Source organism: Lissotriton helveticus, chromosome 2_1, assembly GCF_964261635.1.
Source record: "Lissotriton helveticus chromosome 2_1, aLisHel1.1, whole genome shotgun sequence".
Classification (NCBI taxonomy): Eukaryota; Metazoa; Chordata; class Amphibia; order Caudata; family Salamandridae; genus Lissotriton; species Lissotriton helveticus.
In genome coordinates, this window is record NC_136059.1 from 184,366,594 (window position 1) to 184,392,655 (window position 26,062).

General features: G+C 44.5%; 1 protein-coding gene across 1 annotated transcript in view; it reads right to left on the bottom strand.

The window, feature by feature from the left end:
* GALT (galactose-1-phosphate uridylyltransferase) overlaps positions 1–25,600 on the bottom strand; it is a 141,384-nt gene extending 115,784 nt beyond the window's left edge. Inside the window, exon 1 of the mRNA XM_078674693.1 lies at positions 25,433–25,600. Coding sequence (XP_078530819.1) covers positions 25,433–25,478 — 46 coding nt within the window. The 5' untranslated portion in view covers positions 25,479–25,600. The remainder of the gene's footprint in view (positions 1–25,432) is intronic.
* Positions 25,601–26,062: the final 462 nt, after the last annotated feature.

The following is a 26,062-nucleotide window of genomic DNA, read 5'->3' on the forward strand; positions in this document are numbered from 1 at the left end:
ATATAAAACTCTATAAAAAAAAGTAATTTGGTAAACTAATTTTACAGTTGTGGCAAATCAAAATGAATACAGGGAATAAGTGTAATAAACTGGGTTATTAGTTTAGGGGGAGAAAGCTCTACTTAAGCAACAACCACAATCCTTGTCAGGGTGAACAAGTCATTATAGTAGCCTGTGCTTATCCCTCTGGTAGCTTGGCACAAAAGCAGTCAGGTTTAACTAAGAGGCACTGTGTAAAGTATTTATGCAGCACTCAAATAGTAAAAAAGTGAACAGAAAACGCAAGAAAAATCCCAAAACAATATAGAAAAATAGAGTAGAACCGGAGGCATGCTATTTTAAATTTTGAGGTTTGTATAGCACCTAAAAGAGCAAAACTCCAACTCACAGTCATCTGGCTGTGTAGTCCGGGGATAAGACATAAGTTCAGACTGGCCGTGACCATGCCGGATAGACGGATCAGGTTAATCCTGCTGAAAATGTTTGCTTTTCAAAGTCCGGCACCAAAAGAGTGCACAAATACAGGATTTCTCCTTTAAAGAAGTGCACTCTGATGCCAGCCTAGGGTCCAGGGCCAGGGGAAGAGGGGTCACCTCTTGGGGATCAGGAACTCACTCTAGCAGAGGTCTAGGCAGGTCCAATTGCAGCAGGACAAGTTGGGCAGTTGCAGGGAGGCTTAGGTTTGGCAAAAGATTAATTTTACCAGGTCGAATTGCCAGTCTAAAACTGCACTATAGTCTGCAGTGGCAGACGTGAAATATGTTTTAAAGGGCTACGTAAGTAGGTGGCACAAGCAGTGCTACAGGCCCAAAAGTAGCACTGAATTTACAGGGCCTAGGTACATGTAGTACCATGTACTAGGGACTTAAATTAAATATGCCAATTTGGTGTACGATGTTTTAAGGAGAGAGCACCGTTGGATGAGTACCTCGTGATTTACGGAGTCAAAGGCCGCTGTAAGATCCAGTAGAACCAATGTGACCCTGCCTCCCTCAACCATCCCCTTCCTAATTTCCTCAGCTGCCCTCAGTAGAGCAGTTTCCGTGGAGTGCTTTGCACGGAAGCCATGCTGGGTGCTGTCGAGAATATGCCATGTCTCAAGATAGAAAGATAGCTCTCTGTTCATGGCTTTCTACACTAGCTTAGCTGGCAGCGGCAAGCAGGAGATGGGACGATAGCTCTTCTCATCAGAAGGGTCTAACTTGGGCTTCTTGAGCAAAGGCCTTATACAGGCCTTTTTCCAAGCTAGTGGAAAGATTCCAGAGTTCAAAACCTGATTCAATACCGGCAGTACTAAACCGCTTATATCTGCCGGTGCCAAGTGGAGTACAAAAGGTGGACAAGGGTCCAAAGGAGAGCCTGACTTGGTGGCCAGGAGTAGGTCAGTCAGCGCGTTCTCATCCAATGGGGAGAACATTGAGAGGTCACTTTGTGCTTTACAGATGCCATTGTGCCCACTCAGCTCAACCTGTAGACTATCCGCTGCTCTGGACAGATCATTATACAAGGATTGGACCTTGTTCTGGAAATAGGACGCCATCTTATCCATGAATACTTTGTCTGGTATAAAGCTCGCGCCCCGGGGACAACTCAGTAGGGAGTTGACGGTGGGGAATAGTTCTCTGCTAGAGTGAGCGGCATCTTGAATCTTCCTAGAATAATAGGAGGTTTTTGCCTGAATTATTAGCTTGTTATAGTCCTCTAGAGCCGCACAATAGGTTTTCTTCTGGGCTGGATCATAGTTTACTCTCCAGACCCGCTCTTGCTGTCTGCATTTGATTTTGGCGGTTTTTAAATCGGATGAATACTACGGGGCAGACACCCGTTTTTTACGCACTCTAAAAGCCTTCTCCGGTGCTACCAGGTTGGCGGTATTAAGAAGGTTGGCTTGGAGAGCCATAGCCGCCTGGTTTGCATCTGAGCAGGCCACTACTCTATCCTCAAGAGCACCCAATAGGTCCGACCTGGTAACTAATTTCCAGGCCCGATATTTCCTGGGGGGGGCCTAAGCTGCCTTCTATGAGGGGAAGTGATGAGTGAAATGGTAAAGAACACGGCAAAGTGATCAGACCATAGCATTGGTGTTACCTTGTTTTTTGCAGCAAGGGGCATGTTGGTGCAGATGCCGTCCAGAGTGTGGCCAGCCAAGTGGGTAGGTTCATTGACTATTTGTTTAAGATCATGACAGGAGAATATGTCCAAGAGATTGACCATCTCTGCGTTGTTTGTATCCTCCAAATGAAAATTAAAATCTCCCAAAATGGTGTAATGGTCTGCTCAAGAGAAGTTTCAAGGTAAGTGTGAATTGCCGCTAAGAACGGGGCTATCGGGCCAGGGGGCCTGTAGATTAGTAAGCCAGAGAATGAGGAGGTATTAACTAACTTCAGAGTAAAGCTCATTGCCTCTGCACCCTCAAGGATATGCGGAGTAGCCTGCAGCGTAAAGAAGGATCTATAGATTATGGCTAGGCCACCTCCCCTCCCTTCAGCTCGATTGATGTTTGCAACTGTGTAGCCTGAAGGCACAGCGATATTCCAATCAGGGTCGCTGCTGTCGTTGGCCCAAGTCTCTGTAAGAAATAATACATCCGGGTCTTCTGTCTGTATTAGACACTCAAGTTGGTATTTATGTCTAGCCATCGATCTAACATTAAGTAACAGACAGCTGATTGCCCTGTTATTCTCCCTCACTAGCTTAGTGTAGACCTTAGGATTGTTCTGAAAGGGAGAATCCCTGCAGGTCCGTGACATAGTGTTTGGTCCCTGCCAGGGTTCTCCATACAGAGCACTGCTGCTCCCAGACCCTGTCAGCTTATCGCTTACTTGGCAATTACACATCCCTGTGTAATTTTTATGAGGCAATCTTTGGTGTAGGTTGTTCTAAGGGGCGAACCAGGGGGTGTGGCACAAGGTGCAATCCGGGCGCTGACGGGTGCAGACGGGCTTGCCTTTGGCGCGCCGCCAGCTCGCCCGCTGCGCGGTCGGTACATCACTGTTTATATGGAGGCTGGGGGAGGAGCTGCCAGGTGAACCCGGAACTGGAACGCTACTCTTCAGGCGGGTCGGTGAAAGAAGCAGAGCCCTGCATTAGCGATTCCAGTCCGGTTCGAACCTGGTATGTGAATGAGTGGAGAGCCTTAAAAATGCAGCAGTCTGCTAAACAGTAGGCGAAACAAAAGAAAACAAAATCAAGCTTTTAAAAACAAAGGGCAATTAGATCTAATCGAGCCGCCCGCCTGAGTGCTGCTGTTTGCAAAACCTGTATGCCAGGTGGGGGCTGTAGTGAAGCTTAAGGGCCATCGCCTGGTGCATGTCTGTGACCAAAAGCGGGCTCTCACCCAGTGCAATGCTATGACCGGCAGGGGCAATCGCCCAGAGTGCACTGTTCATGACCCCCGGTATGCAGGTGGGGGTGTGGGCTTTGGTGAAGAGAGAGGGCGGTCACCCTGGAAGAGCATGTGACCATGCAGCATAGCAAGTTACAACCTGTGGGAGCAGAGAAGCGATTCAATCTCCCGAAGCCAGAAACATCCAATACCTGCAGCCGAATTCAGGAAGACGTATCGGATGATCTGAAGTGCTTCATGAGCGCCTGCCACCTCAGCCACAGCATCCTAACTGCTTGGCCGCTGGCATGCACTCAGGTCTGCCAAACCATAGCAGGCGCGAGCAAGACTGATCCCAACTGCTCTGGCTGCTAACATCAATGTTGCAGCTTTTCTGCAAGAGAAAGTTTGGGCATAGCCGATTTCTCCTCACTCTACCACTGGGGTTACCCCATTCAAAGCACTCAGAGGGAGGTAAGCCACATCTAAACTCATGCCCAATTGGTTCTTAAAATGTTCTGCTGGATTAGATTTGGCAGAGAGGAGAAATACAAAAAAGGATGTTCAACTAATAAGGAACAGGGTGGCAGCCAAACAGTTAGTGCAGAAATTATTGCATGATAGTAAGCACAAGGTCAAAGACACTCATTTTGCCATCAATGTTTGGGTGCTTATTAAAAAAACGTTTAGAGTGAGCAAAGGAGAGCCCAAATGTTACCTTCCTGTACGTATTTCAAGAGTCAGCAAACCTTCTGTTTTACATAAAGGGAAAGGCTGGTGGAATAAGGACAATGTGGTTTGCTCAAATAAACAGCAACTTGACATTTTTAGGTGTGTCTATCCTGACCGTGAAGGAGTTGAAGACTCAGAGTTATGATCTTGAGACTGTGCCTGAGCAAACAACCCAAACAACGAGTATTGTTGGTAGTGATGGTGGAAGCGGTGCTGTGGTCATTTCTCAAAACAATGCTGTTTGCACTGAACTTCCTACTGCGCAAAATGAGATGGACCACAAGGACTTGGTTTCTCGCAGCCAGGGTTCTATCAAATTGCCCTCGAACTTTCGTGACTATATTCTCACGTAATCTATTCTGTATAAAGGAGGGGGTGATGTGGTATTATGGCATTATCCTGTCACTGCTCGTGCGTGGTATTATGGCATTCTCCTGGCACTGCTCGTGCATGGTATTATGGCATTCTCCCGTCACTACTCGTGCGTGGTATTATGGCATTCTCCTGGCACTGCCCGTGCGTGGTATTATAGCATTCTCCTGGCACTGCTTTTGCATGGTATTATAGCATTCTCCTGGCACTGCTCGTGCGTGGTATTATAGCATTCTCCTCGCACTGCTCGTGCGTGGTATTATAGCATTCTCCTCGCACTGCTCGTGCGTGGTATTATAGCATTCTCCTGGCACTGCTCGTGCCGGGTATTATAGCATTCTCCTGGCACTGCTTGTGCATGGTATTATAGCATTCTCCTGGCACTGCTCATGCGTGGTATTATAGCATTCTCCCCGCACTGCTCGTTCGTGGTATTATAGCATTCTCGTGGCACTGCTCGTGCGTGGTATTATGGCATTCTCCTGGCACTGCTCGTGCGTGCTATTATGGCATTCTCCTGTCACTGCCCGTGCATGAAATTATAACATTCTCCTGGCACTGCCCATGCATGGTATTATGGCATTTCCTGGCACTGCCCGTGCATGGTATTATGGCATTCTCCCGGCACTGCCCGTCCATGGTATTATAGCATTCTCCTGGCACTACTCGTGCATGGTATTATGGCATTCTCCTGGCACTGCCCGTGCATGGTATTATGGCATTCTCCTGTCACTGGTTGTGCATGGTATTATGGCATTCTGCTGGCACTGCCCGTGCATGGTATTATGGCATTCTCGTGGCACTGCCAGTGCATGGCATTATGGCATTCTCCTGTCACTGCTCGTGCATGGTATTATGGCATTCTGCTGGCACTGCCCGTGCATGGTATTATGGCATTCTCGTGGCACTGCCCGTGCATGGTATTATGGCATTCTCGTGTCACTGCTCGTGCGTGGTATTATGGCATTCTCCTGGCACTGCTCGTGCGTGGTATTATGGCATTCTCCTGTCACTGCTCGTGCATGGTATTATGGCATTCTCGTGGCACTGCCAGTGCATGGTATTATGGCATTCTCGTGTCACTGCTCGTGCGTGGTATTATGGCATGCTCGTGCACGGTATTATGGCATTCTCCTGGCACTGCCCGTGCATTGTATTATGGCATTCTCCGGTCACTGATCGTGCGTGGTATTATGGCATTCTCCTGTCACTGCTCGTGCCTGGTATTATGGCATGCTCGTGCACGGTATTATGGCATTCTCGTGGCACTGCCCGTGCATGGTATTATGGCATTCTCCTGTCACTGCCCGTGCATGGTATTATGGCATGCTCGTGCACGGTATTATGGCATTCTCCTGGCACTGCCCGTGCATGGTATTATGGCATTCTCCGGTCACTGATCGTGTGTGGTATTATGGCATTCTCCGGTCACTGCTCGTGCACGGTATTATGGCATTCTCCTGGCACTGCCCGTGCATGGTATTATGGCATTCTCCGGTCACTGATCGTGCGTGGTATTATGGCATTCTCCTGTCACTGCTCGTGCGTGGTATTATGGCATTCTCCTGGCACTGCCCGTGCATGGTATTATGGCATTCTCCGGTCACTGCTCGTGCGTGGTATTATGGCATTCTCCTGTCACTGCTCGTGCACGGTATTATGGCATTCTCCTGTCACTGCTCGTGCGTGGTATTATGGCATTCTCCTGGCACTGCTCGTGCACGGTATTATGGCATTCTCCTGGCACTGCCCGTGCATGGTATTATGGCATTCTCCGGTCACTGATCGTGCGTGGTATTATGGCATTCTCCTGTCACTGCTCGTGCGTGGTATTATGGCATTCTCCTGGCACTGCCCGTGCATGGTATTATGGCATTCTCCGGTCACTGATCGTGCGTGGTATTATGGCATTCTCCGGTCACTGATCGTGCGTGGTATTATGGCATTCTCCTGTCACTGCTCGTGCACGGTATTATGGCATTCTCCGGTCACTGCTCGTGCATGGTATTATGGCATTCTCCGGTCACTGCTCGTGCATGGTATTATGGCATTCTCCTGTCACTGCTCGTGCATGGTATTATGGCATTCTCCTGTCACTGCTCGTGCATGTTATTATGGCATTTGCGTGTCACTGCTTGTGCACGGTATTATGGCATTCTCCTGTCACTGCTCGTGCGTGGTATTATGGCATTCTCGGGTCACTGCTCGTGCATGGTATTATGGCATTCTCCTGGCACTGCCCGTGCATGGTATTATGGCATTCTCCTGGCACTGCCCGTGCATGGTATTATGGCATTCTCCTGGCACTGCTCGTGCAGTTATAAAACAACAACAAATGGCCGGTATTTGTCTCTTGGAAAGGTGGCAGTCCTACATACAGCATTTTATAAACCCCCCTCATAAAATAAAATAAGTAGTCACTGTGATCCAAGGGGTTTAGATATCGGTGGACACAAAGGGGATGGTGGTGAATATTGTAGTTTATTTTTAATCCGGGTACTTTTCATGGAGATTATACAAAATTGCACGCAATGTAATTGGCCGGTTTCTCGCCTAAGAATGTCATATGAAGACATGCCTCATGTGAAAACGTTAGGTAACATACTAGCAGGAGTCTGGTACGAGCTGAAAACATCTCTGAGCCAGTTTTCCTACGAGACAGTTTCTGATCAAACTATCCTCATCTTACCAAAAATTGTGCAGAACTCACATAACAGGAAATGGAATAAAAATGTTCTAATTTTGCCTAAATTTACACAAATTCAGCGAGTCTTCACCGATGTAATAACAATTTCACCCGAGACCAGGCACACTGCCCCTAGTTTTATTTTCAGCTGTCCTCTCTTTTATTAGAAGGATGAAGTCATAACAGAAAGGCTTCGACACGCCTTTCAAAAACATAATACCATGAATGTATAGATATTGTGCTTCTGTAAAAGAAAATTCATTTGCCCAGAATATACCCAGAGAAGCAGGACAAAGAAACAGTGCAGACGCTAGTACTTTTTTCACTTCCCTAACACTGCTGGGAAGCGGAAATACAAACCTATCTTCGTCAGTTTTAATTCCTCATTTATATGAAACAAAAACATGGGGTTCTAGCAGAAAGTGGGGACTGTGGTTACAATGCTTTGCTTCTGCTTGGCTACAGAGCTTCCAGCTGAGTCCACAATGTTGTGTTGGCTTCAGTGAATCTCGGTACTGGAGCACCCAATACTACTACGCTAAACTCGAAGATAAGTCATAGAGGACCAACGAGGACATATTAATAAGATAATGCTGCTAACCTCAAGGCTTATGACTAAAGTTTGTCCCTGCAAAAATAAAGAAAGCAGCAAAGCCCAGAGGGTGCACAAAAACAGCAGTCATCAAAAAGAGAAATTTGCACAATAATGATAGGACTTCAAAAATCTGCTAAACTGTTTGAAGAAAATATTGTAAATTTAATCTCAAAAACAAAATGACACCTACCCAAACAAGAATTGGCAAAGCCGATTGGTCTTCCCTTTGGGACCGACTAACTTTGTCAATGGTTTTTAAATATGCTGTACAGTATCCTCAATAAAAAAAAAAGCGTCATTTTGAAGGTGCATGCATCACACATGTATGTAATTTCTTTTCCTTTGTATATACCAATTCAACTCTGATAGGCAAATAAAAAAATATGAAATGTGAGGAGGAAGCAACAGAGGTGTGAAACGAACAAGAGGAGCTAGTGTGAACTGTAGAAACACAGGGGTCCGGACGCAACACAGAGTGCACGAGTGAGGAGAAACAACACCCATGCTAACGATCAAGCTACAAGACTAGGAGAACATATTGAACTTGAAATAGGAATGACAACATTTGAGAAGGGGACAGAAAGGACAGAGAGGCCTACAAGGCATGCGAACAAAGAACAGGACCAAATCCAAAGAGAAGATTCGACGCCGCTCCCAAATGGAGAGACTCCATTAGAGGGATCAAGATATCAACTACACCGGACCCCACCAGAAGACAATCCTGACATTAACAACACTATTACTAGAGTCGCTAAACGAAATGGAGGACAGCGGGATCAAGCTACAAGAACAGGAGACAAAACTAAAATTGGAGTGACAACTTCTGAGAAGAAGACAAAAAGGTCAAAGCGGTCTTCAAGACATGCGAACAACGAACAGAACCAAATCCAACGGGAGGAATCGACGCCGCTCCCAAATGAAGAGACACCTCACTCAGCGCGGACTTCTCCTGCGAGTGAGCCAATCAATGATAACCAGGAAACAAATAGAATAGAAGGTATCAACCATTCCTTACCTCTCTCTGGTACAAATCAAGAGACACCTAGAACATCACCCACAAATGCATTCTTAACATCACAAAATATAGACCACACATCCCTCATCGCAATCAGAATCGGCACTGACATCCATTTTTTTTTTTTTTTTTTAAAAGACCTTTATTGTCCGACATTCAGTATACACAGCGTTGTAGCTTACAACCCAGCCGGGCCAGCCGCAATTAATGATCATTGTTTTGGGTGGGATAAGTGAACACAGCTTCAAGGCCGACAACCCTGGGGTCCGGCAGCGTATATCTATATGTCACACATCACTGCAATCTTGCAAGCATTTGGTGTTATATAAGTATGTGGTCTATGGGTTTTCCTTATATATTCAGCGAACCAGGGTAGCTGCGCCGAGCCAACCTTCATCAATAGCAATTGCATCGTTCGGACTCATTATATCTTACGTGTGTCATTGGTACTTGTCTCAGTGTGAGTCGACATTCAGACGGGTATGGGTGCATATGAACTAGTGATGAGGGTGTGCGGTGCCTAAGCGTGTTTGGGGCGCGTAACCGCCTTGTTCGCCCATTCCCATGAATATAATTGCTCTGCATCTCAGCGCCCAGGAGAGGTATCTAAGTCCTAGCTGTCACATCCGAGGATGTCATGAGACTCAAAATGGTATAGATCATGTAGTGGTATGTGTACGGACATGGTCTAAAAGGAGATAAAACCAAAGCTATGTTGAACTATAAAACAGGAACATGAGTGATATAGGATGCAGGTAGGGGTAAGTGTGGGCAGAGTTCGCCAATCGGCACTGACATTCATACCGAGGATAAAAAGAAAAGGATTTCGGCTAAAAGAACTGTTCAGAAACAAAGAATAGCAAAATGCAAATCGCGAACAGAAAGCCTACTCATCCCTAAGAGATCACTCCAAAATCAGAAAGATATCAAAGAGCTTCAGAAACTAATTGGCAACATGGCACAAGACACACTTAGTACTCGACAAGCGATGGAAAAAATACTGGAAATGACGGTAAGCACCCACTCCAAGGTCACACATATCCAAAATCTGGTACACTCCTCACAAAGAAAGAGCAACGAGACAGCCATGCCACTATCAAATAGACACAACCGACCAATTAGGACGAATTCCTGGTCGAAGGAGGAGACCCTTGCCCTACTCCGATCATATGAACCATCGAACCACAAGAAAGGGGAGATAATCAAAACAGTACCGATCGATCAAAATAGAACATCCAGACAGAATGAAAGAAAACCCAATCTCAATAACTTACAACAAGTTCAGCTAACAGCCGAATCGAAAATTCTGAACCCCAGTAACTCAGGGAAACCTATGATATGCCTTCTACTCAACTGTCGCTCTGCAACCAAACACGCATCATACATAGCAGACCTCATCATCAACAAGGAAATTGATTTGGCAATCCTTACAGAAACGTGGCTATCGGAGTCATCATCTCCAACCATGGATCTCCTAGTACCTCCTCAGTACAACATTGTAAGACTAGATAGAATAAAGAAGATAGGAGGAGGTTTAGCCTGCATTCACCGATCGGATATTGAGATCAACCAAATACAATCCGACCCACTAGAATCTTGTGAATACCTAGGTCTTAATATAAGATCAGCAGGCAATCAGAGATGCAACCTGCATGCGCTTTACCACCCACCAGGAGAGAACGCCAAGTTCACTGATCAGTTAATGGAGATCATAATGGCCAACTCTAACACCGACGCCAATAATATTTTCCTAGGCGATTTCAACTTACACTGGGATGACTGCAATGACAAATTAGTCAACACGCTCAAAGATTTCCTCTCAGAGCTAAACCTCACTCAAGCATGCACGCAAACTACACACTCTAAAGGAGCATTGTTAGACTGGATAATTTCAAGAAACAAAGACACATCAATCCTCTCAATTGACCTGTGTGACTGGTCCGATCATCATGCCATAACATTTTTGATACCCACATTGAAAAAGAGCAAGACCTCGCAACCCGTCAAGCTCAAAAAATGGATTCGAGACACAAAAGAGGAGAATATTGAGCTACTAATAGATTGCTGTGAGAGAGACCTAAAGCTTCCTAGCAACCTGCTGAATGTAAATGATCTAACAGATCACTACACAACATCAGTTTCGAAAATTGTCAACAACACCATGCCATTAAAAATGAAAAGAGTCTCAGAGAAGATAAAAAATCCATGGTTTAATGGGTCACTGAACGAAGAAAGGCGAAAACTGAGAAAAGCTGAAAGAAAATGGAGACAACACCCATCATCCCCCGAGCTGAAATCCCTCAGAAAAATTAGAAACCAATATAACAAAAAGGTCATCAATTCCAAAAAGGAATTTATAAGATCTGAACTTGATAATGCCAAAAACAGACCAAGGAAATTATTCGAAATCTTAAAGCAACAATCAAATAAACTAGCAAAATCTGCCCAAGAGAACACGAAAACTCTACTAAGCTGCGAAGAATTCGACATTTTTCACAGAGAAGGCCAACTCGCTTGAGAAAGAGCTTAAAAGCGCTGCGGATAATCTACCCACCCAACCAGTATCTACGATCAACACCAGCTTGAAAACAGATTGTAACAAGATCAAAAACAAGGCACACTGGGATACCTTCAAATTATATGACCATAATACCGTCGCTAAAACGCTCTCGGATATCAAACCTAATAACCGCTATCACGACCCTCTACCCGCGAAATGTGTAAAAGAAATCAGCCATATTGTGGTTCCAATCTGGACTAAAATTATAAATGCATCGCTTTCACAAGGGATCCTCCCAGACTGCCTAAACACGGGACAAGTCGTCCCCATAATCAAAAAACCGACAGCGGATGCAACAGATCCGAATAATTTTCGCCCAGTGACCAACATACCTTTACTTGCCAAACTAATTGAGAAATGCGTGCAAGGCCAACTGAGCCAACACATCACCAGCTTCTACCTACTAGACGATTACCAATCAGGATTCAGAGCAGGACATAGCACGGAAACAGCAGTCCTCCATATTATTGATGACGCACTACAGGCCCTAGATCAAAATCGAGCATGCCTACTGATTCTCCTGGACCTATCTCGTGCATTTGACACTGTAAACCACGAAGCATTCGTGTCCAGGCTGCAGGACAGGATGGGAATATCTGGTAATGTGCTGAAATGGTTCGAATCATTCCTGCGAAACAGAACACAGAGATTCCTGGTCAACCAATCACTCTCACCATCATGCCCTAACTCAATCGGAGTCCCTCAAGGATCGACATTATCCCCAGACCTGTTTAACTTGTATGTCGAACCTCTTACAGAAAATCTCCGTAACTCACAGATATCTTATCACATGTACGCGGATGACATGCAAATATACATAAAGATCGCGTCCCTGGAAGACATTGAACTAATGAATGAGACGTTAAAAATGACATTGCAATGGTTAACAACCAATCATCTGAAGCTGAATGCTCACAAAACTGAGTTCCTATTAATTGCACCTCCAAGGAGCCATACGGAAATGAAGGAATGGACCAAGCTGGTGACAGCGTTAAACTGCATCCCAACCCTAGTCAACTCAGCAAAATCGCTGGGAATCACATTAGATGAGAACCTCGACATGCAAGCCCACATTAAATCAATGGCTAAAAGTGCCCGTTTCCACTTGAACTACATAAGAAAACTGAAACCATTCATCTCAGAGGCGGATCTTAAACTGGCAGTCCAATCCTTAGTTATCTCAAGGATTGAGTATGGATGCACCACTTTAGCCGGTCTACCAAAAACGTCTATAGCACCACTAAAAGCATGTCTCAACGCAGCGGCAAGACTGATCACTGGATCGAGGAAATTCGACCATATCTCTCCTCACCTGAAAGCATTAAACTGGCTACCCTATGAAGCCAGAATTCAACTAAAAATAGTGTGTATCACCCATAAAGCGCTCCACTACAACACACCAAGATACCTAGCCGGGAAAATTGAACAATCAGGAGGAAACAGACCAGCCAGGAGTGCCATGGAACTGATGTTGCGGCCAGCCATTTTCCGGAAACAAAAAAACTTACGACCGAGCGTTCTCGGGAGCAGCCCCCAGAATCTGGAATTCACTCCCTCCTAACATTAGAAAGATTCAAAATACAACTACATTTAAGAGGGAAGTGAAAAGCATCTTGATGAGTAAATACCTCACATAGTGAAGACTGCTGAGCACAGATAGGATCTTGTTGCCCTGATACAGAGCATCTACATCGCTAAAAGGGAAAGACGCCGACTTGAACAAAGACTAATATTGTACGAAGACTCGGGACAGGAGTCACTCCTTGGGCCCTAGTTGTATCCTTACTGCTACCTCATGCTAATATGAATATTTATATTTATATACTCACCGCCCTAATGCCTTATAATTACCTACCTCTTATTTGTTTGCTTTTAAATCGTCTTCTATATTTGCTATCCTTCAACCTATCTCATAATGTAAACGCTCATGTTATGTATATATATATATCTATATATATATATATATATATAGATATATATATATAGATACTCTCCTTCTAAAGCCATAAAATTATCTACCTCATATCTGTTTGCTCTTTAATGTTACTATATATGTTAATCTTTAACCTACCACTTATTGTAAAGCGCTCTAATACCCACGGGTCATGTTCGCGCTATACAAAACACTATAATAAATAAATAAATAAACGATTAAGAAGCAGGCACATGAATGACAATGAAGCCAGCCAATGGTAAGCAGTGGGAATGTTTTAAGCCCACTGTAAGCTAACAGTGTGTCCCGCAACAGAAAGCGCATGCGCTATTTAGTAGGCTAGACCTACAAAAGGACATTGTCACTGGATGAATTGATCGAGTCAATTTCAATTTTATTGACAAAGTATATAGGATTTTTAACTAGGAGAGGTGTGGTGCAGCAGCCAGGGCAGCTAACTTCGGAGCAGAGGGTCCATGGTTCGACCCCCGGCTCCGGCTCAGCTAAGCACCATGTGACTCTGGGCAATAGCTCACTTAAGTTCCACGACAGCCCCCAGCGCCTTGAGACCCGTAAGGGTGAGTAGTTCGCACTTTACAAATAAGGATTTACATTTTATTTTTAACTTATTTTCTTTAAAGGGTACATGTCTGGTCAAGCAAGTGAGAACACTTTGTGGGACCGGGTGAGAAAATACCTATGAGCCCCAATTCCGTTGCCATCTTAAAGCACTGGGGCAGGGTCACTGGTTGAGACTTGATACATTTACTTGAGCATTTGCAGTTCTGATAGAGGGATTAATGAAACATCAATTTAAAATGGTGCTTTTGTTTAAATGCTTTGGGCAAGTAGCATTCATCAAAACATGGTAGGATTTCTAGTTATGTTGGGATAGTAGATGTGCCTTTCTTCAAGGAATGCAAGGAGACTGTGGTAAATGGTGCACTATAATGTGTTCAAGACATGTTGGGATTTCAACACTTTTACAGTGGATTACTTTAAATAAAAAAATGGCAAATGGTGCATTTGAAACAAGTTGTCGGAGCAGCACTGATCAGAACCTGGCAGAACTAAAAGAAAGAGCACAAAGAGAATGGCTTTAATACATAGGTCAAAGAGGTTGGGACAGATTCAGTCACATACTAGCAATAATACCATAGAGGTGTTCCCATGTAAGTGACTCTGGCCCAGCCATGTTACCTACCAGGAAATCTCATTGTTTACCAATGAGCCAGTCGGTCCCTGGAAGGTCAAACACAAATGTAAATCAGGCAAGTGATCCTCAGTAGAGTTTCTATGTAGAGAGTCAGCAGCTCTATAAAGTTGTAAATCAGTAGCTTTATTGCTTTGACCACTATCTAAACATCAAGTTTAAGAGATGTGCCAGTCTGTGGAAATCACTGCCACAACTATTCGAATTACCAGAGCTGTCTCTGGAGATGACCACCCACCAATGTACGGCATCCATCTTATTAATGTAATGATTATTTATAAGTATGCATAGTAAACAGCACGCATGGAATGTATTACTTTAGAAGGCTTTACACAAATGCTTACTCTACCCAATGAGTGACAGAGCGCCTTACAAAGAGTAAAGTGGGTTGATACGTTGCAATAGCAGTCAAATACAGTATATACTTCAAAATATATATTTTTTAATCTCAAGCTATTTTCTGGATTGAAAAGGTGATCACTGGCTAAATTCGCAGAAATAGGAGGAGATTAGGGTAGAGTGAAAACTGATACTTCTAAGTGGTAAAAAGACTAACATTATAAAATCTAATAATGTATCTCAGGCCCAGGAATAAATAAGAACCTCAAATCTAATAGGCCTGACTAGTAACAAATAGTAAAAATGCTGCTGCCACCTAAAGGTGGAATGTGTTTGTAAAAATAATAACTCATCGCAAAAATGAATGAAAACAGAGCTTGGCCTAACAGCATTTACACTAGTCATACATGTACAAGAGCAAAAATGTTGTCACAGTGAAGAAACCCAATGACTGAATTGAGCCGACCTATTGTAAGCTGTGTTGGGATGAAGTAAAAAGCTAAAGACCCTTGGTCAGAACATTGGTTGAAGAGGGCTGAATGAAAGCCCCTCTATCTGGATAAACATGTTTTTATTATGATTTTATTGGAATACATGTGGCTGGAGAAACAGCGAAAGCAGTCTAAAGGCCAGAACTAAAAAGGTAGCTGCACCTACCGTGTGAAGGTTAAAGGCCTAAAATGACAGAGTCAAGCCAAGTGCAGCACAAGACACACAAAACAAACTAGTTAACTGTAAGGAAATGCCTCTCTTTGCATGATCACCCCAAAGTTTTGAGCTGATGCTGCTGGCTTTTCGACTCTGGAGAGTGCACTAAGCGCTGATAACCAGACTTTATTGTCACTGTTCTAACCCAATACAAAAGGTATGATGGATTAACTGGCCCCTAATTGGCACAGACTGACTCACTTTTAAGACCCTCGTATATAGTACCCAGGGCATGTAAGGAAGTGTTCGCTCAGGGCTGCAGATTGTGTGCGACAAGGCACAAAATGGCTTCCGGCCTACCACCGCAGCATGGAAGAGCAGTTCTAAAACTTCTACTTCAACCCAACCATTTAAACCAATGGCAAAGCCCCCACTTGCCTTAACAATATATATGCGAGTCTTCCCTAAGGAAGGCATACCGAGCCCTAAGGCAGAGAGGTGTATATTGTTAAGTAGGACATATATGTTTAATATGCCCCAACAGCAAAAACCCCAAATTGTTATTTTGCTGTAGAAAAGTTAGTAGCCCCATTGGCTAACAGAATGTTACCGGCTCACCCTTTGGCCCGGCTAACTTCTGAATGGTACGACTAAAATGGGAAATTCAGGATATTAAATTAATTGTGGCATTAAAGCCGACTTGATGCCCAAGTCAAATTTAATGCTACTTTTAAGAAAAGGCAACTTTTAGAAAGTTGCCAATCAGTTGTGCAGTTTGTCCAGTGGTCTCACACAGCTGTTAGCCACAAGGTAGGCCTTTGCCCTCTGGGGAGGAATGTGAACGACTCCCAGGCTCAGGAACAATTGAAGCCTTCTACAGGGAGAGGTGTTATCTACCCCTTGCAAGAAGCCACTCAGGGTGTCGGCACAAAAGCTGAGCTTCAAAGGCGAAGCTGTCTTTTGTGGGCAAATGGAGATCAGACAGCTGAAGGGTTTACCCCTTTGCTCAGGTAGACAGGCTGGAGGTGAGAACAGGAAGGGGAGGCCAGTGCCCAAAAAGGTGTTCACGCGAGCGTGTAGCCTACAGGTAGACACACCTCTAGGGTGTGCTACCAAGCTTATGACATCTAAGGATGGGTTCAGACACTTTGGCAGTGGCCAGAAGAGTGCACCCTAGGATTGCTAGATACCACACTCAGCCAGAAGTCATCACAGGGCAGGAGTGATACTGCTAGCCCATTTGCTAGTGACAGCTTTATCTCCCCCTGGAACTTTCTGGACATAAATTGCACCCCTGGCACCCTGAATAAATATGGCATCCCTGGTACCCTGATCATCATGGAACTGGAGAAAGGACGGAAGAAGGAATGTCTTGCTAACCCCCTGCACCTGGCAAAGAGAGGCTGCACCACAGGTTGGACTGCACCTTCCACACTGGACTGTGCCTGTGGTTCATGGCTCGAGGAGATGACGCTCGAGCCCCACACCAAAGAAATGACTCCAAGACTCTGCCGGGTAACCGACTAGAACCAGCGTCATCAAAGCTGAAGTAGACCAACTCTGAAAGTGAATAGCAACTTCTAGAGAACCGCCACTGACCACCACTGGGCACCCTAGGAGACTACTCCTCGTGGACAAAGGTTGGACCCAATTTGGTCACCCTAGTTGGGCCTAAGTAGACGAACACAACTCTTCCAAAAAAATTTAAAATTTGCGAACTTTGCAGTTACCAATGCTTGTTTTCAGTGTAACTAAAACTACTTCAATTTACATTTACTTTAAACATCTATATCTTTGGACCCTCCGGTGGATTTCGTTCATCTTGGACTCTAAAATTTCATAACATATCATCTATTTTTATAAATTGGTGTCAGATTTCTTTTGTGTTGTACAACTATCTTGTTTCGTTGTGTGGTACTCCTTAATGCTTTAAACTAGTTCCATTGTTTAAGCCCTTCTGCTCAAAGCCACAGCTAACAAGGGTTGAGCTAAATGGGTTTGCACATGAAGCCGACTGGACCAAAGACATTTCTTGCGAGTGTATGACACAGTAAGGTCGCAAAACCATGCCACATAATACACACAAACACTCACATAAACCATATAATAATGAAGACTCCACAGTGCCAAGTGCAACACGAACAGAAGATAAAACATACTTTCAATTGTAAGGCATTTAGTGAAATATAAAGTATACATCTCAAGGGAACTTGGGGTGAACTAGAGGGTAGAGGAAGGACAAAAAAAGGCAGAAAGGGACAAGGGGGTCATGATGAGACACAGAAAGTAATGAGAAATCAAACCTAAAACATTTCTGGCCTTCTAATAAACACCAATTCAGGTCCCATAGTAACGCTTCCTGTGATGTGTGAAATGGTTTGAACTCTGCTAATAGCCAACGGTCCACCAACATCTACATCAACAGAAACACAGGGCTTGATTCCCAAAGCCAAACTTCCACTTTTGTGTACATTCATGATTTTTTGCAATTCACTAAGGAATTTTACAAGGAGTTTCTTTACGACTGCGAAGTTCCTCCACTTGTGGCACATAAAAAGATAGGCACTCGTAAAGATACTACTTGTAACATTCCTTTGTGAATTGCAAAAAATCATAAACTTGCACAAAACAGTAAGTTTACCTTTCTGAATCAAGCCCAAGAGTTCATTCTATTTGGAAGCCAACTGTCCGGTTATGGGACACACACATTATTGCACAAGAGAAGACATACTTGAAAAAGTTGGAACACAGAACAATGGGAATTACACTGATTGACACGTAAAACTACGTTTAACAAAATCAGAGTTACAGCCCCAGCCACTAGGGGACTGGCACATGCAGACACCCTTCCAGGTCAATAATGATAGTTAGGGCATTTAGGCCTAACCCACACTGAGCTCACTTATCTGGCAACAGTGTTTATTGTGATTATTCACTCCTCATATTAGTTCACACTTAGTTTGACTCGTTCCTTCACTATTGTCTCCTGGACCCCCACCACCGTTAGGTATCCTCTGTTCCCTCTTCTGTTGTGCCGCCTTACTCTCTTGCTCATCCTTTTGTTGAGTTTGTATTTCCCATTCAGTCTCCTTCCCTCCCAGTGCTGCAATAGTCTTCACCGTCAGCTCCTGTGCTGTATTAGTGGTGTACCAGCGGTTGCTTACAGCTTACCATCTGTTGTTCTAAGTAGGTCCCAGTCTGTGGTACTTCTGTCTGGTATGTACCTTCTGTATGTAGAGCCCCTATTAATTTGTGTTCTCTATCCTGATTCTTCGTTACAATCCTTTACTTCAAGCCACGAGTGAGTCGACCTCTGGAAAGAGGGAGGGACTTGCTTTGATACCATTTTGTTCGCAACACCGAGTCTGGGACACATGCTCAGACCCTGACCAGAAAGGTTTTTGCCATGTCTGGTAGTGAGAAAATGTCTGACTTGTCCCTCAGCACCACTTGAAATTTGCCAGTACTCCACAAGTAAGATGCAAAATCAACACTCAAAAACTCTTTGAGTAACTCCTGTAACTCTTCCTTCTATGCGGAGTAATGGCACTAAATTGTAGGACCATCAAGAACCGCTTCTTGCCATTTCGAAGACAGGATTGCAAAAGTCAGAATTTCTTAGGAGTACAAATGCAGTACTGATGTTACAGTCAGTAAAGAGCCTGAGCGACAACTGTGTATAGTTCTTTCATAAAACTTTAAAAATTATTTGACAGGTGTGTCTTGAAGTCAAAGTAAGTAGGTCGCACTTGCTTTGAACTCCACGGATGGTGTTTACATAGTCATTCAACATTGTCAATGTTCCAGCAGGGACATTACAAGGAGTCTCTGCTCTATGTTTTCTGCAGCTCTGGGTGATAAGCTGTACAACTCAGTGGGCTGCATCCAGCAAAAAAATGGCACAAAAACTTAACTAACCCATAAACCCAAAAATAAACTGGGAATTCATTTAAGCTAACAATGAGTGCCCAGTACTCAAAAGGACCATTTCCCGAGACTTGGTGTCCAGTTAGTGTCAGTACTGGGAACCTTGTAGCTGTCCTCCATTAAAGAATGGGAGGCACGTCAGGGAGACAATAGTTAGCACCAAACTAGGCACTCTGTCATGGATTAATCAATACTCATACTTGGGTTGAATCACCACCTGAAATATATCCTAGTAGAGACAAATGTTTAAAGGCCCGTATCAGAAAAGTAGCCTGCTCCAGACAAGATGTTTTGTTTAGTTGTGTCCCAGCAGAAAGTGGGTTATTGACTTAATGCAGAGATGCACCTCAGGAACGGGGAGCTTGGGTTCAGGGTCAGAGTTTAACCATGACCTAAAAATGCAGCAAATCCAGAACTGTATGGATTACAATGAAAATTCAAATGATTGAGAATCTGGATGACTGGCCCCAGTCTAAGCGATAATACCTTAATACCTAGAGTCACATAACATGTATTTGTAAAGCACACGTATCACCCAAGGGTATCAAGGCGCGGAATAACAGATGTTTATTGTTACCCAATTTAATGTTAGTAATTTTTTCGACCTCAGAAGAATTGTAGAAATGTAAAATCGGATTCTTTCATTTTTTAATTAAGCTGTGCTTCATCCATTTTCACCCCTGCTCTGTTTTCAGCCTGGCTCTATCCTTGACACCACACCTGCATTAACATTAGGTAACAAATCTAAATGGAGACATTGTAGGCTGCGTAAACATGCAAAGTCAGCACAAAAAAACAGCTGATGTCTGTACTGGGTTCTTTAAACAATGGTAAAATCTTAGATAAAATGTGTTCAGATAGCCTATCTGGATGTGCAGCTTCAGGATGCGACAGCTACACAAGACACCAAAGTTGACGGTTCTTACCAATTGTCTCATTTGTGTGTTCTTCTCAGAGCTCTATTTACCTCTGGGCGTTCCTTGTCTGTGATCTTTGTTATAAAAACCCATGTAACCATCGTTCGGTGTGCTCTCTCCTTGAATATCGCCATAGTGCTCGTTCGATGGAGACCCATTCATGAATGATTAATAAATTACCTATGGTTTGACTTCGCTCCAGTGCTGATTCCTCCTTACGTGATAAGAACACGTGGCAAGAGTGGTGACCCTGCACCAGCAGATTAAAATTAATCTGCTCCACAGAATGAAAGGGTGAGTGGACTCCCCTGGATTTGAACCTGTGATCATGAGGTCAGATTTGAACCTGTGATCATGAGGTCAAACACAGGCCCGTACACTGGACGCATTAGTCCACTAAGCCACCAGAACCAGCTAGAGTGAAGAAGAAAAGCATACAGATCACTCTCAGGCTGGACCAGAGAAGATAAAGGCTCCCACAAAGTCAGGGATAGAAAAGAACTAGTCAGGGACAATGCAGATCTCCTGCATTAACGGCCACGGAGGGTTCTCTGCAGTGCCTCAATCCCTGGATGGTCCAAATGTTCTTGAGCTGGATCTGGATGGCAATGTTCTAGTGCATTGATTGCATGTCACGCAGACAAGACTACCTCCATGGCTTTAAGCCACGTTGTCCTGATCAGGGACCTGCTCTTCTCCAAGCTTGCCAGTAAAGCTACTTCTTAGAGGCCGGATACACGACCCGAGTCTTTCTCAAGATCCCCGGCCTGGTACTACCCTTTGAGAGTGTCTAGGAACACGCATAGTCCTGTATTTGATAACTGTCTCTTTGAGCTTGTGCCCAGCATGTCAGTCCAAGTCTAAATAGTGTACAACTACAGTGTGGCAGTAGGGCACTACCACATTCTCCATTTTACAGAGCGCACTTTTACCACAGAAAGTTTTAATAAAATGTATATTAAATGCTGTTTGCAGTGGCAAATGTCTTTTGGCAAGCAGAGGGTGAGCAACTATGACACAAAGCGAGTTCAATATCTAATAAGGATGGCCTCGCTGTGGCTGACATGAAGGAAGCTTGGGGAATCAATGAAAGTGACTAGCATACAGTAGTTAACCCCTTGCCTGCTGCTGTTGGCAGCACTACCTTGCTAGTGCTGCCGTCGGCCGACGGCCGCCGCGGCACCGCCCATTTTGCGGAAGTGCCACACTGCCGCGAAATCGCGGCAAAGGGGTTAATATGACCTCAAAGAAGGACACACGAGAAATGAACAAAACAGATTCAAAAAGCAAGATTGCAAAACAAAAAAAACAAAAAAAAACAATAAAAAACCTGGTGCTCATGTAAAAAAAATGCAAGAAAAACATTTGCAAACAAAAAGTATCTTCTTTTTTCCAACAGAAAATAGCAAGAAAATAAAAGTTGCAAAGCATTTTCGCAGAAGCCACCCCCAAAGAGGACCTCGAGGGCCAGCACCATAACCGACGCCGAGCCCTGCAAGATCTGGTTTTGGGTGCCCGAGAACGCTTAGAAGCAGAATGAGGTAGCCTATGTGCCTTTGGCCACGGACGCCAGAGTGGCGCCAGGCCCCCGTCCAATGGGGGGGCCTGGCAAGGGACAAAACCCCAATGGGGAACAGCAAGGCAGGAAAGTGCAGACGGTATAAGCCGCCGCTCCCCCAGATAGCATTTTTAAATGTCAAAGTAGCATAACAGGCTCAACAAGCAAGGACAGAAATACCCAGCCTCTAAACCTTGCAGTCTTGGTAAAGATACATCCTCTTCATAGTTTAGTTGCCTGAACCTTGGATCTTATCACTAAATCCAAAAGATGACATTGCTCCTCTCTTTAGCCTTCGAATGTCACACCTAGATCAACTACTCTTTCGACATTTAACCACTGGCCTTGAACACAAACTGTATTCCCTTTGACAATACAAGCTTTTGAAACTTAAACCTTTATTCATTTGTCACAGATGCTTGTCAAAAACAACCTAGCCTGGTGGTGTGAAATTCTTAAGATTACCATCTGTAATTTGCATCAAACTACTATTCTGAAATGTAAATTACCTTGCAGGAAGGTTTTATTAAATAGTTCTCGGTACATTGGTCATAGAGACACACATCCTTTTATCTTCCTTGGACGGATCACTACTTAATCCCACTACTCTGGGTCACGAAGACTGGTCTGCAAGACCAGAGTCAAATTGTGTCTTGGGGTAGGAAATGGTCCAGACTTCCCGTGCTGGAATGGAAGGCAGCTCTTGAGGCCTCAAAACCCCTAAAGGAAAACACCATTAATGAGGCAAATAACAACTTTAATAGCTGGATACAGGAATCCCTTGATATAATTCTCCCCAAAACTCCCATTTCAACTAAAAACAGGAAAAATATTGCCCCATGGTTCTCTCCCAAATTAAGAATGTTGAAATAATGCTGCCGAAAACTAGAACGAAGCTGGAGACAGGCCCCCTTACAACATAGGAAGGATGATTACAGGAAGGCTATTAGGCTGCACAAAACCGAGATTAAAACTGCACAAGTCCATTTCTATGAGACTAAAATCAGCTCAGCTGCTAATTCTCCAAAAGAAATTTTTCGGATAGCAAAATCACTCATTTCCCCACCTCAAAAGCCTATCCATCAGATAATCCAAGCTATCTATACAGCTTTCCCCCTTAATCCTCCTGACCCCGTAGAAACTAAGATGGGTGGCTCTGTTCCTTTGCTGGAACAATTTCATCTTCTAGACAGTGACACATTAGATCTGGTAATTTCAAAGGTGTCCTCAGGCTCCCCATTGGACCCCGCCCCACCTCAACATCTTATTACGATTATTGACTCCGTTGGCACAAAAATCCTCGATGTCTTGAACTGTTCTATTAGTTCTAGCACAGTCCCTTCCCACTGGAATTGTGCGATGGTTAGGGCTCTCTTGAAGAAGCCAAGTCTGGACCAATCCAATCTATCTAATTACCGCCCAATTTCCCTCCTGCCCTGGCTAAGCAAATTGTTGGAAAAACATATTAACAACATTTTGGTCAATCATTTAGAATCCAACAATCTGCTTGATACTTCACAAACAGGCTTCCGCCCCCAACATGGGACAGAAACCGCGCTGCTGACGGTAACAGAAGAGGCAAGGAAGCTGGTGGACGAGGGAGGAGTAGCTGCCATCATCCTTTTGGACCGCAGTGCCGCGTTCGACACGGTCGATCATACCATCTTGACCCACCGACTCAAGAGTATCGGAGTGTCCGGCGCTGCACTGGCATGGTTTTCATCCTTCCTCAGTGACCGCTGTTTCCAGGTCTTTGAGGGAGATGTGGCATCCTCTAGACTACCCCTGAGCTACGGGGTCCCGCAGGGCTCGGCTTTGAGCCTGACGCTCTTTAATATCTATATGAGGCCTTTAGCAGGGGTTGTCCACCCATTTGGTATTAAGATCGTCAGCTATGCAGATGATACCCAGTTAGTGGTGTCTCTACACCACGATGAGGGTTCATCTAGCACCCTGGGCCCCTGCCTAGAGGCAGTGGCCAGATGGATAGAGCTCTCCTACCTTCGCCTCAACGGAGACAAAACAGATATGCTGTTGGGCAACTCATCTCCTGTTACCTCAGCCTCCCTGTGGCCGTCATGTCTGTGACCCGCACCACCCCCAAAGCCGCAGATAAAAAGCCTTGGTATGTGGCTTGACAGCTCCCTTAATTTTGCGTACCAAGCGACGGCACTTTCTTCAATCTGTTATGGATTGGTGAGAATGCTTCGCAAAATTGTTCTGCTCCTTCCCTTTCAGCCGAGAAGGATCATGGTTCAGGCACGAATACTGTCCCACCTGGATTATGGGAATATTGTGTATCTTGGAGGTCCACAGACCACAATAAATAAACTGCAAGTGATTCAGAATTGTGCTGCACGTATGCTCCTTCAGACCCCACGATGGCAATCGGCAAGACCGGCACTGAGACAGCTGCACTGGTTACCGATCTCAGCCAGGGTACAGTTTAAAGCTATGTGTCTGGCACATAAGGCTATCTGGAGGACATCCACTAATAACACCATATCTCCCGCCGAGAACTTTACGTTTTAGCTCTCTATACCTGGCCACCACTAAGAAAATAAGGAAGGCGAGATGGGGTGGAAGCTCCTTCTCATTCACTGCTGTAAAACTATGGAACTCCCTCCCCCAGGCTTTGCGGGGGGAACAACAATTTGTTGGCCTGCCGTAAGCTTTTAAAAACCCACTTGTTTGGAATGCTTGCATAGCATCACGGACTGACTCCACTCTGCCCTTCTTTCCTCAGCGCTACAAGGCCTCCGATAATATTTTTCCATTCCATCTACACGGGACATAGCTCCCAACTCACTCATATCAAATGTAGGCAGGCGGGTGACCGACAGCCCACCGTGGCCTACTACATACAGTACTAACACAGCATGGTTTCCAGCAGTCAACCAACAGCCTCCTGCGTGCAAACACCTACTGAGCTCTCAACAAACATTCTATTCATGAGTAAGGTTGAACAATTTCATTGTAAGTGGTACAAACCTTCCTGTGACAAACACCATGTTGTGTGAAAACTGTTCTATCCTTTGACACAAATTACACAGGGAAGTCTCTCGACAGGAAGACCTTGTCTTTGGAAAAGGCATCTGCCAAAAAAATGCCATAAACCGAATTTCAAACCATAATTGTCGCAATTGGACTAATGCAATACATTAAGTTGCAAAAGAGGAAGTCAGAGAAAACACACACACACACAAACATATATATTTGGAAAAACATAGCGAGAAAGATTATAAACAAACACGTTTTGGTAAAAACGTTAGGTTTAGTGGAGCCGATAAATTACTGGTGTACAGCACTGCCCTCCTAAAAAAAATCACAACGTTCCAGAATCCATCGAGGAGTGCACAAATAACATCCCTGGACTGGAATGCAATCCAATGTCGCCCTCGTTTTGCGCAGGAATCCCGAAAAATATACTTTTTCTCATGTGACCCTAAAGATAACTTTATTTTTGACGAATGCACTGCAAAAGCGTGCCTTAAACTACAATGTATATGAAAAAGTAAAGCCATCATCTTGAAAGCTGCCCTTCCAGGTGTGTGCACGCGCCTTGCGCGCCCTCGCCGTGTGCAGACGGCGCGTGAGATGCATTGCTGTTACCGGTTGGATCGAAGGCAGAGCTGGCGGCGGCGTCACCACTGTCCATGCTCGTGCGCGCTGCCGCTCTCCGCCTTAGGGGTCTGCAGGACGCTGCTGGCTCCAGTACTACAGCGCTTACATACTACAGCTCCTAAAGGAGGCGCTACACTCACGTGACGTTCCGGGAATGGCAGGCCTTGAGTGTAGACATAGAAAAGAGCTACAAATAATGGAGCATGGAGAGAGAAAAAGGACTGAGGTGCTTTATTTATGAGTAGTAATTTCAAGTGTCATTATAACCTATGTTTCCAGAACCGAAGCTGCTTAGGGTTCAGATCGCTACAGTGTGGCATTTATTATTCCAGTCTGCATATGAGTGGCACTCTACCGTGTGATTTATTTTTTTATTTATTTATGCGTTTTTATATAGCGCGGACTTTAATACCCGAAGGTGTCAGAGCGCTTCACAATAGGAACAGAACTGATACATGAGAACATTACAAGTGAGCAAAATACACAAGCAAACGTTACATTAAATGACGCAAAAATGACAATCGTGAGCAACAAAATACAAGAGGTAGCAAACGGTGCATTACAAAAGTGACAATCGTGAACCAACAAAATACAAGAGGTAGCAAACAGTGCATTACA